This window comes from Aquila chrysaetos, chromosome 2 (genome assembly GCF_900496995.4).
Source record: "Aquila chrysaetos chrysaetos chromosome 2, bAquChr1.4, whole genome shotgun sequence".
NCBI classification, from domain to species: Eukaryota; Metazoa; Chordata; class Aves; order Accipitriformes; family Accipitridae; genus Aquila; species Aquila chrysaetos.
Window position 1 is genome coordinate 81,325,016 of NC_044005.1, and position 12,519 is coordinate 81,337,534.

At 35.3% G+C, this 12,519-nt stretch overlaps 1 protein-coding gene across 2 annotated transcripts in view; it reads left to right on the plus strand.

The window, feature by feature from the left end:
- The window catches only part of EYS (eyes shut homolog), a 1,018,924-nt gene that overhangs the window by 854,320 nt on the left and 152,085 nt on the right, over window positions 1-12,519 (plus strand). For both annotated transcript variants that reach the window (XM_030007184.2, XM_030007189.2), the window contains one exon: window positions 6,861-7,014. In XM_030007184.2, coding sequence (XP_029863044.1) covers window positions 6,861-7,014 — 154 coding nt within the window. The remainder of the gene's footprint in view (window positions 1-6,860; window positions 7,015-12,519) is intronic.

Below are 12,519 nucleotides of genomic sequence, written 5' to 3' on the forward strand. Positions count from 1 at the left end.
TTCAAGCTGCCTAGTGATTGCTGTTGGGTTTGTAGAGTGTTTCTTACCAAAACCTGCAGATTTGTACTTCCCTCTGTCTGAACCCCTCACCTGTGTAGGAAAATACACATGACAGGTAAGGCTGGCCATCTCACAGCAGGTGAGATGCCGTAAGAAGAATATTTGCTCTTGAAAGCAAGCTATGTCTTAAGAACAATAACTTATAACAGACCACGAGTGGCAGCAGAACAGAAGTAAAATCGGTATTTAAGGAGAAAATCTGAGCATTCTATACTGTCTGAACCTTGGATTTCTGTGGCCCATGTAAAGAACACTGTAGTAAGGAAAGGGAAATGAATGTGTGCCATGAGATTCAGGTAGTGAAAAGTGAGTATACTTATTTTGTTATGGAATGTAGATTTATAAATGCCTTTTCAATCCTTTTTTTGAAATGAACCAGGAGTTTGTCACAGAAATACATACTCTTTATGGATTTAGAGGAGATAGCTGACTTGTTACCTGGTGGTGATCAATTAATTCTAAATTATTCGATTTAATTAATTCAATTAATTCTAAAGATGGTGCAATTCTCAGTGAACTTTTGTGTTTCTGTAAATGCTGTTAGTTGAGGTGTCTATCTGGATCTTTGGTGGAAAAAAAAAAAAGATTTAATTTTTTCCACTATAGCTAAAAAGCATTGGTTTGTTCTCCTGATTACAGAAGAGACCCAGAAGTATGAATCAGCTGACAAAAGGACATAAATGGAAAATATTATGTTTCTTAACTACAGGAATGTCTACAACTTTGGAGGGTGTTAGCTGTTTTTTAATAGGAATTACAGAAACAGTAGGACAAGTGATGGTTTTATTACTACCACAAAATTCCTCTGCAGCATATCTATTTAACAGAATCTAAACTATTCCAGTTTTTTAAGATTCAGTTTTCATATTAAAGGATATATATACAGAACTAAAGTTCTTAATTTTCCTGGATGTGAGAAATAAGGGCTCAGTAGAAACATTACATGTGGCACTTTCTCATTTTCCCTGTACTTGCATCCTGCCAACCCTTCACTTGTTTGCACCCTCTTCTACTCTGTGTCTTTTTCGTCTGAGTACTTCTCAGGTTCCTTCACATTAGGGGAGATTCTGGAGCAGATTTCATCTTACCTGAACATAGACTTCTAAAATCACACAAATTAATTCTTCCCTCAAAAAATCTGTAACCGTTGATTGTTCTATGTCTCTCTTGTAATTAGATTCCTTTTTAAATGATACAAATTATTGGCCATATCAATATTCTTATTTAGTTTTACATGAACGTAAAATACAATGTTATATATGTTTGTAAAATAAAAATCTCTCCAGTGTTTTGTGAATGAATACTATGTGCATATACAGATTATCCAGAATTTTGTAATTTATTATTTCTGTATGCAGGCACCAAGCTTTTCTGTCAGACAAACATAACATCCTTCATGAGTTCATATGCTCCCTCTGTTCTTCCTTCATCCTTGTTTTTTGCTCCTTGCTCTGTCTTTCGTTTTCCCTTCTAATGACTTCAGAAGAGAAGCTGCTGTTGTTAGCTGTGCTCCTTTTAATAGTAGTACAACTCCTGCTTCTGCTGCTGCTTTTTTGAAGCTGTGCTACCATCAAACAGCTGAGAAATTAACTGTCAGCAGAAACTCATCTTGAGGCTAGTGCACTCACTAGGTACAAGAACTATAGAATTATAAGAAGGGGTTAATGTTCCTGACATTTTCATATTCTATTATTATACTGATGTTAGCAATAGCTCCATAATTAAGGTTGCAATAAGTTTCACGCATTCATAAAGCAAAAATCCTCTTTGTGAAAAGCATTTTTAAAAATTCAAAGAAAATTAGTGATCTGCTTGTTTCAGGTGTATTTTACTGGAAAATAATTACACATTTTGATTTTTTTTTTTTTAAATTAGTCCACTTTCAGATCATTCATTTTTACAAACACACCTGATTTTACCAGGTGGTGATGAGGTTACATCTATTTCTCTGGCAGATAATTAGTAACGTTTAATTACAGTGAAAAATCTCAGACAACATGCTTTTGATATACAAATGGATTTGAATCAGAAAGTATGCATAAGAAGAATATTTACAACAGAATCTTAAGGGAAAATTTCTATCTATCGTTACCTAGTACACCAGCCAGTGAGGATCAAAAAAGGAGTTCTGTGCCTTCTTCACTTGTTCATATTTAGTAGAGAGAAATAAACACTTAAAAGTACCAATGCTTTGTTATAATACCTTTTAGCAGTTAATGTAAATACTATATATATAAGAAAACTAAAATATGTATATACAGAAAACAAGCCTACTTATAGGCTAACTAATAGGCAGAATATGAGAATCAGTAACTGTGCTGGGCATGTCACTTTACTAAATCCCACCATATTGTTGTCAAAAAGCATTTTCCTATTTAATGCCTTTATTAGCAGGATTTTATCAATAGTTGGTTGAAAGTAACAAATACTAAGGACTATATGTTGTTTGTGGAGGCTGCCAAAAAATAGATTGTCTGTTAAAAACAGGGGGAAAGAGATAGGATATAAGTGATTTATAGAAAATTACTACATATGTCAGAGGCAAAGAAACTAATCCAAGAAGAACTGGTTTGCACATCATTTTTAATAGATTATAAACCATCATCTGTTTCAATACAAAGGCAAATGTACTTACCTTCTTAATAATGATGTTTTCCCTAATTATTTTCAGTATGTGTTTAAGAAGCATACAAATGACAACAGTCAATGGACTAAAAATGTCTGGACTTTTTGCAGTTACCTTATCTTTAAGTTATTGGTAGAATGTGAGGAGATTTCTCTTTAACTATGTCAGGAGAAAAAGTTTGAAAATAGATACAGTTGTTACATTTGTGCCAATAAAGATTAGACATCATTTGAGAAACATTTCTTCGTTGAATACAGTATGCATTCTTACGATTTTTTATTCTATTCCTTACTGATTTTACTTATTTGCATGATTTAATTTCATCAGCATGTCAAAGCAAATTGTGATATTTAGCCACAAAGCAAAATAAATTGCAAGTGGTCATAAAAAACTGATACAGTTATAAAGTTTTACTTCATCATTTTCACTTTTAACAGAGTCAGCATAATGCTGTTCACAGTCCCTTCAAGGACAGATTGTTTAACTTTTGCTATATATGGTAGCCTGTAACTTCTGACAATTGGATTTCAGATATCACAGCCCATGTTTATAGCGTTCCTTAAGGACACCAGCTCCTTTTCCATAAGTTGTGCTCATAAATTATTTTCCTGTGCTCCCAGAAGCTCAGTTCCCCAGATCTACCCATATTCTACTTACCCTCCTAAAACTAAAGATGGGCACTTCAGGCAATTCAGTCATAGTCTATTTGTCTGTTGTTTCAGCTGGCATTCTCAAGCAGAGCATTTCACGGTATCCTTCCTCTGTGTCAATATATGTTTTTGCCTAATAAAGCTTCATCCCATAGCTTAATGGGAATTTAAATCGGTCTTTTCTAGATAGGCAGCAGTTTGAGCCCAGTGGCCACTTGCTTGCCATCATACTGATGTACAAAAATAGCCTTCCAGCTTGCAGTTTCCTGTGAAAGAATGATTGCTGAGATCTGATTTGTTTGACCTGATCCCCTCACATAATCTCTACTAAGGTCAAGATAAATTACCTCTAATATCCAACAAGATTTTTTACTCAGATGGTTCCTGATCTCTCTCTGTTCCCGGAACCTGTCTGTTTTACTTAAGACTCAGGCTTTTCCTATGAAGGGAACTTCCGACCATATACACTACGTAGCATATGCTCTTTTACATTGCCAGAACAAAATTCTTCAGAGGGGCACTCTGCCTCCTTGTGTTCACTGTAGAAAGATTTAAAGGACTGTCCTTTCAACGAATCTCGTACTACCTAGCAGATAATATGAAGAATGCTGTTAGTCACCTGTAAGTGTGACTTATAAGCACTCCCCAGACTGAAGTTCAAGCAGTAACACTCGCTGAGGTTTCAAGGAGCAGTACTACCTTTTGGGGAGTTGTCTGACATTTTTTACTTTACTAGTAGTAACGAGGACCTTCGTCCAAGTTTTCACTAGTGGGCAATGTGAATGGACAGGCGCAGTCACTGGGAGAAGAGAAATAAGCTATTCATCTGTAACTTCACTTCATCAAGACATGTTGTCAGTATATACATTCACAACCCTCCCCCACTTCATTCTCTCTGAATCCAACGTAACTTACAGATTTACTTATTGATAGAAATTGGAAATGCCTGGAACAGCATGTGCAGGGAGGAGAGAAGAAGATAAGGAAATAAATGATGCGATATGTGCATATATCAGTTACGCTAGGATTAAAAAGCAGTGACTTTTTTAACAGTGATAGTGCAATACATTTTGAAAGAGAATTATCAGACTGTTGTAGAAGGAAATCATAAAAGCCAAAGGCATAAAATCCAGTCAAATTAAAGTAGCTTTGGAGTTAATTAGGTATTCAGAATACAAAATATGTCTAAGCATAAAAGACTTGCAGTAGGTCACAGGATTTGTAACAGACTGAAGAAACACTGTGTTGACTAGAAAGCTGCTCTCGAGGAGGGAGTTTACGTTGTGAACTGTTTCTGCTATGAACTATACAAAAGCAAATGAGCAGGAAGCTGCGAGCATCTGTTGTCTCTCTCTATCTGCTAAAATATATTATGTTTTTCTTTCTGTTTTGTCCTCCAAATTAAAGTTGATCATTTTCTCTTTACAAACGAGTCGGTTTTCCAGCAAGGAGCTGTCCCAAGTACACCCACATTCTTTTTACCTTTCTGGATAAAAATGTTGAGGTATGTTCTAAGCTGTGGCCACCTCCAGCAGCTCCAGGCGTGGGACTCCCTCCCGCTGGCCCGCTGGAACGCAGCCGGAGGGACTGAGACGCCCAGGGGTTCCGTTCGCTGACACCAGTGGCCGGGGTGCCTGCACCCCTCGTCTGAGTCCAGCTGCCACCAAACCCACTCACACTGGTCCCCCAGCAGCCGGCACTTGGTCCTTGCACACTCTTAACGTGTGTGATAGGGAGGGAGATTACACAGAGAGACAGTTAAGAAAGGATTTAATAAGAAGAGAGGACAGATTGTGGTGATGAGGCGCGGGGCTCAGTCAGAGAAGCGTGCCTATCGGCCCCTTTTTACATGTAACCCTCCCCTTTTATACCACTTCAGGTCTGTTCCTCCTTTGTTTCTTCCCAGTTCCCTGTTTGTACACATTGCCTCACTGGTTTGCATAGTTCCACCAACACAACCCTCCCCAGTATCGCAGACCCCCCGGTGTGCACCCTCCTCAGTGGCAAAGTCCAGGTTGGCACTCTGAAGGGATGCCTGATGTTTCTTGATAGCCTGTCCGTTAGCGTGACTGACAAGATTGGTTTCTTGTCGTTGTTTCTGTTGCTGTTTGTTTGTCACATCCGTGTTTTGCTTATTGTCTTCCCCTTTTCCTCCATCTGATTTTGACAAGGTCCTCAACCAGGTAATCTTACCTAAACAAGCATCCCACACTCTGCGTGCCATACAGGTTAGTGTAACCAGCCAGGTTTGGTTCTTGTTACTATCTCCATTTGTTGGTCAGGTTTGTGCCTCTGCGTGTTTTGGTTTCCCCCTTTTCCTTGTCATCCCATTTAACAAGGTTTTTGATCAGATAAACTTATGGAAGCAAATGCTCTCTCCTACCACATACCCTCATAAAAAGTTTTTGTACGGTGTATGTGTTGTGTGTTTTTTCTCAGCTCGGCTCCAGACAACGGATAGGAGATGTGCTCCAGACAAGCTGGAGAATTGGATACAGATATGATTCTGGAACCCAGGGTTCCAGGTTTCCAAACATTATGATTCTGGAAACTAAGAAGAACATAGTAATCTTATGCTCAAATACTGCTGAATATGCAGTAAATTCAATTTCATGACCTAGCTATTGAGTCTTTTCTATTTCAGTTAAATATAGTAAAATATAGTGCGAAAACCAGATTAACATTTTAAGTTTGTCTTAAAAGGGAATAAAAATCCTAAACAGGAACTGTGTTTTACCTTCTGTGAGAATTAAATACAGTTAAATTCAAAGGGTAAATTCATAAAGAGAAACCTGTCTAAAATAATTTGCAACTCTAGGTGTCAGTTCTTTTTTTAGTAGGCGAACCGTGTGCCGTCCATCATTTAAATAGAAGTATTTTGCTGTCATATTTACAATATACTATTTAGCAGAAGTGAACAAAGATTGAAAGATTTTTTTTTTAAATATCTTTTTAGTCTTAGTTTGAACTGTGCAAGTAACACAGTATGTCTAATGTTTTGTAGATAACAATATTTCTCATCAAGTCTGAAATGTATCATTAATTGGGAAAGGTGCATTGTTCTTAATCTTTGGAGAGATTATAAGAAAGAGATGTTCTCTTATAATTTTTGTTTTCTATAATATGGTTGAAAAGCTGAATGAAATAGTAAATCATGATATTCTAGTATTTTTGCAATTTGTTTTTTTTATTGTCACCTTTGTCACCTTAATGATACTGCTAGATATAGAGAAAAGTTAATCTTCGACTAATGTAAACATCTCCGTAAGGTTTATGCAACTACAGTGGTATAAAAGTAAATTTTATTTTTTGGTTATTTTCTTTTACTTTGACTAGTTATCAGCCGTTGGTACAGAGTTTAATTTTATTCTCACAGTCACTCAAGCAGAGTACTGTATATGGATAGAAGACTCCTTCATGTCACACAGGCATTATGACTGGCGATGGTATTCCAGAAGCGTGGAATATTTTTGGAAGGTCCTACACTTTCAGAAGTGTGACTCTCTCCATTTTTGTTTTCAAAGCTAGTGGAAGGAATTTGAGAGAACAGTTTCTTCACTTGTATCTTGTGGAGGGAAGACCAACAGTTCGATTCAGCTGTGGAAACTCTCAGAACATTCTGACTGCATCCGTCAATCAATCCATTAGCAAGGGTATACTCATCCCTATCACGATAAGGTAAGAACTTACCCCTGTGTTACACTAAAGAGTTTTAGTCATACATATTGAGCAATAAAGTGTCACTTCACTTTTTTTTACAATAAAAAGACAACTCATATTGGAAAGCAAAATCGTATGCATATTTGGAAACCTTTTTCGTAAGGTAGTGATTGAAAATACATTCTAATTCACACAGATTAGTTCAGTCCTTTGGAGAATGTATGAATCATTCAAACTCCAGACACTTTTACAGATACAGATGAAGTCAGTTTGAGAACTGAAACAATTTAAACATAATGTTGAAGGTTAAAAATGGGTAGCTCATAATTTATGCTTATTAAATTACACATTGAATAAGTTAGATTTCTCATCAGAATTCTGGTGCTAAATATAGGACCAATTTAGAAATTAGAAAATGGGCATGCTAACAACATCTCCCAATGCAGTAAGCTCTCATATCTACATATGCAACAGTACTGTCAGCACTATACAATGGTGGCTGGCCAGTACTGTCATTTTTCATCTAGTACACACAATAGTTCACAGAATGATTAACTTATAATTTTGGAAAAGGTATTGGTATCATGCCTTGGTAATGGAATAACTCTTTTCCACTCATGGAATTTCATATGTGCAAGTTAGGAAAAAGGTAGGAATGAAATAATATAGGTATTGTGTTATATTTATATTAGTAACTTCAAAATAATATTTACTTTAAAAATATTTCAGAAATAATTCTGATGCCCATATAAAATTATAAAGTTATTAAATTAAAGGTAGTTTTAGCTAGGACCATTTTTGCTGTTAGAGGATAGTATGTGAAGGAGACTGCAGAAGTTACCCTGAAACATGCACATCAGAGTTCTCAAAATTACCTTCTTACTATCAAAAAAGGAAAATAAAAGCATCATCTGAAGATTTTTGCATTTGCCTTCTGAGCTGTTTCTGTGTGATGTAAATGTTGCAAAATTCTAAAACGCTGCTCATGCCAGGAGGTTTGATGATCTCAGTATATTGAGTAGACTGATATGGGGAGAAGAGACTGGTTAGGCTTTTTTTGGTTAGATTTTATGCTCAACCCATAAGCTTTACCATATTCTTTTAGAAACAGACTTGTTAGAGTATAAATATAAAACCTCTTTTCAATATATGGAAGGATGAAAGGATCTACCATTTAAGAAGCTGTTTCATTTCCGTCTTATATTTCTTCTCAGCCACGGGTCTGTACATTACTCTCGTGCTCCATTTAAAAGTTTTTTTTTTTCCCCTTTTATTCTATATTAGTATTAATGCCTAGTATTAATGAAGCAAAGTCACATAGCATACATTCAAATCTAATTACTCGTTAGCTGACAGTGCATTAATCTATCTTAGGATTTTTGTACAAATTGCAAATGTATATAAAATCTACAAAGAAAATTCTGTCCCTTCCTCTCCCTATGAGCCAGCAGATTAATTTTTTTCTCTTAGAAGGTACTCGATAGAAGTATACAGCTCAATATTAACAAACGATTCGAAGTTTGTTTTTTAACCTCAGAGACTACTCTTGTGTGAGACGTTGTCAGCTAATTGTCTGCACTGTATTAGCTGTGGTAGCATTGCCTCTGCTTCGTAAGATTAAGACATTAAAATGCTGTACAGATCTCAAAGCCTAATAATATCTTAGCAACCAATGCAGCTAAATGGCATTGAAAAGATTGATTCTAGTTATAGAGTTCAAGTTCATACTGACAAATAAATTTATTTCCCTCTTTTTTACCTTAAAATTAACACCTGTATATTTATGGTCTCATTCTCCATGTTGTTACACTAAAAAGTAATGTCAGTTCAATTTACACATTAACTTTGTTTACTGGAATTTATACTGCTATCTTTAAAACAGTGGCATACTAAATAACTTGCAAGGTGTGATTGTAGACTGTGACTGGCGGGGATTTACATGCATCTGCGTTTATGGGCTTGGCCTTCAAAATGACTAGTGATTATTCTTGTGAGTCCTTCTAAAATGTAGAGAGTGCAGTATATCCTTCACCAAGCAGCAATAAAATTGTAATCCTTCAGCAATCATCGTTAACCTCTGCCAAAGAAAAAAGCAAACATGACAAGGCATTTGTGGCCCCCCAGGATCTTGTATCATAGGCTATAAAATACGAATCCATGACAAAACTGTTGATTTGTGTTCTCTTAGTGGCTGTTGAAGATAGATAACTCTATCTGTATGTTTTACCTGCAAAATTAATGAGTTTTTTTTCCCTGTAATGCAGGAAAAGAGACAAAGACTGGAATAAATAACTATTTTTGCTACTGTTTGAAAACCTTCCAATTGGTAGACAATATTTCTATTAAATTTGACTTTGAAAAACTCTGTAAGATCATATTTGACAGATATTCCAGTTCTGGATGCAACTATGGCTCCAGTGGATAAACAGCATAATTAACGCAACTCATAATGTCTACAGAAGCAGATGTTCATCTTCTCACACTTTTTCTTTCTAAATCTACCATGTACAGGAAGCTAAGATATCCCCATAGTTTACAGCTATTACTTTCTCTTAACTATATGATTAGTTTCCTTAGATATGGCCATTTCTTTCGAACCTGATGAAGATTAAATGAGTTTTAAATGTTCAGTTATTGTCTTTACAGTCTTTGTGAAAAGACAGTTTTATAGAAGAAAACAATAAAACTCTGATTGCTTTTTTTTTTTTTTTGCCTTGCCTAAAGAAACTAGAGACCTGTTTCAATGCAGTTTTATTCATCGTTTCAATTTCTGTTTATTTTAGAATAGTTTGATTGCTGGTTTTGAAAATATGCATTTGTTTGGGTTTAATTTTTTGTGATTTCATAACTGAGATTGTATTGATCTTTTCAGTTAAAGCTTTGGGCACATACTTGAGTTGTAGTCTGGATTGCTTTTATGGATTTGTTTTTTAAAGTTATTCAAAGAACATCAGTTCAAACACTTTTCATTCCACGTGTGGGTTCTAAAATGCATTTGCCTGATGCAAAATTTGCTGTACGTTATTTGTGGTTAAAGCGATGTGACTGTCACTGAGGCCAGATGGTGTTTCTTCAATTCAGTGGTTGAAGGAAAGTAACTTTAACAAGCAAGAGATTGAGGTAATCAAGTCACCCATATTTTGATTTTTCTGGATAGTGGGATTTTAGCTTTTAGAGTAGGAATACTGATTTTTTTTTTTTTTTTAGACATCTTACACTTCTCTAAATGATAATTTTTTTTAATTACTTTCCTTAAAAAGTTTAGATTGTCTGTTGGGGGACAACAGGTTCTTTTCTCTTTGGAAGATTCTAGGCAAGCGTTAATTAAAATCTTGCCTGTATAGGACAGTGTCACTCTTTTCCATCTTATTTACCTGCAGAATTGTCAGAATTTTGTTCTGGAATTTAATGAACATAGTACTCATTCCCACAGAGCTTTGTCATTGTATTATGTACATTAATATTTCATGTATCTTCCAAGTGAACATATTGAATGTAGTTGTTTCCAGTTTTCTGTCACACTTTAATTAGTGGTATGGAAGTAAGCATTTACTCATGGCTGAGAAGGGCACCTTTAGCTGTCCATAAAAGTGTTTATTTGTTAAATAAATTATTCAGTTAATGTTGTTTGGCCAACTCTAGCCTAGACCATGCAGTGGTACACAAGCTGCTCAAGTTTATTATTTGGTCTTCATGCTTCAAAAGCAGATGGCACGTTCTAAACTGTGAAAGTCCTCAACATGTTTTTGTACCTCCACATGAAAACTTTGGCAAGACGTAATGTACTGAGTGCAAACTATGTGATTATATTATCAGTGCCCGTGTTTTTACCTACACTTCCACTTCCTCCTTTTCCACAGAAGAGACAGTTGTTTGAACTGATCTTACAAAGTTTTTTTATTGCATGTGCATTCTGAAAATGTGTTTTCAAAAAGAATATGTAAATCATCATCCATACAGTCTGTTGGCTCATTTTGAGTCATGGGGTTTACCCATTTCATTTCATCGTTCCAGAGATATGTATGTTTTCATATTAGTGCATACTTTTAAGTCATCGTTTTATTAGTATTTACAAGTGCTAGGTGCTCTGCATAGTGTGCAAGTATTACTGAAAATTACAGTAAATCCGTAAAACAAAAAATTAGTAATTTTCTGATGTTGTGCTATTGCTTCCAGTATTACCAGTTACCTAGGAATACAGGAATTTTTTGTTTGATGAATTGGAAACATCTGAGCAGCTCTTTGTAAACATCAGTGGCTTTGTATCTGAACAGATATATAGTGTAGCCTATATTTCTGATGTGTGGAAGACATTTTGCTGTCTTCAAATACTCCTAAGCTTCATACTTGCAATACTGAGTTCCAACATTATCAGTTACATGATGAAGGAGAAGTGGAAAGGTGTTTTGGTAGATAACTTGAGCCAACTTGATGCAATATCGCCATCATTTTATCACACCTGCCCTTCCCAAAATTCTTTGAAGATTAACAGTGAAAGCAGTCTGGGAGAGATTTAAGAATTGCTGTTCTATCATACGAACTCATAAATTGATAAAGAAAACACATCTAGATGTGGTTTTGAAATGGAATATCTTACATACTCTATATTTTAATTTTGAATTTTAAGTCAGCACATACATGAATCATACCCATGCAGACGTTGTGTTGCATAAAACTGGAAAGTAGATTTAATAAATTTTGAATTAAATTTGGAATTCCTTTTAGAAGGACTCTATGTACAACTATACACTTTTATATTTACTGCATTTTCTATAGAAATTGCAAATCATGATAACTCAGCATAAGTCTTAGTGGGACAAAACCTAAAAATGGCTTTCAAAGAGGTGATTTTCCACTGAGATTATCTGCAGCTGATGATGGCTTATCAGGCCTTATAAAAACAGTAGTAGACTGAGTTCAGTTTGTAATGTATATCTATTTCATAAAGTCATAATCACATTTGCCACTCTAAGGTAGGAAGGTTTGTGCAGTGTATGCCTATATAATGTTTGTTCTCTGAAAACCTTAATCCCAGTTCCATCAATCCAGCTGTTACAGTTTTACATAGGTAAATCACTACATCTGTTACTCAGTCTCAAAAATAGTCCCATAATACATGCATTACATCAAACTAATGCATATAAATTCTTGTATATGCAATTAAAATTGACCATTTGATGAAACATTAGAATCAATCAGTTAAATTATTCTGTGTGGCCTGCTAGATGAAATAACTCAAAGAGAATAGATTCTCACAGAGAATGCAGAAAAGATTACTTTTTGTTTTCATTTAAATTTCAGATTTTGTGTTTGAACAGAACATTCAGTGTGTTTAGAAACATATGTGACTTTCTGAAACAATTTTTTTGCTTTCATTCAGCAACAGTATTCAGCATTTCATCAGTCATCTGTCAAAGTCAACAAACCAACTGCTATGGCTATTCAAGCTGATTAGGTACTGACTTGAAGGGCAGATGTTTGAATTCCTGTACCCTTCATGATCTGGTTTAGAGTAGATCTTCT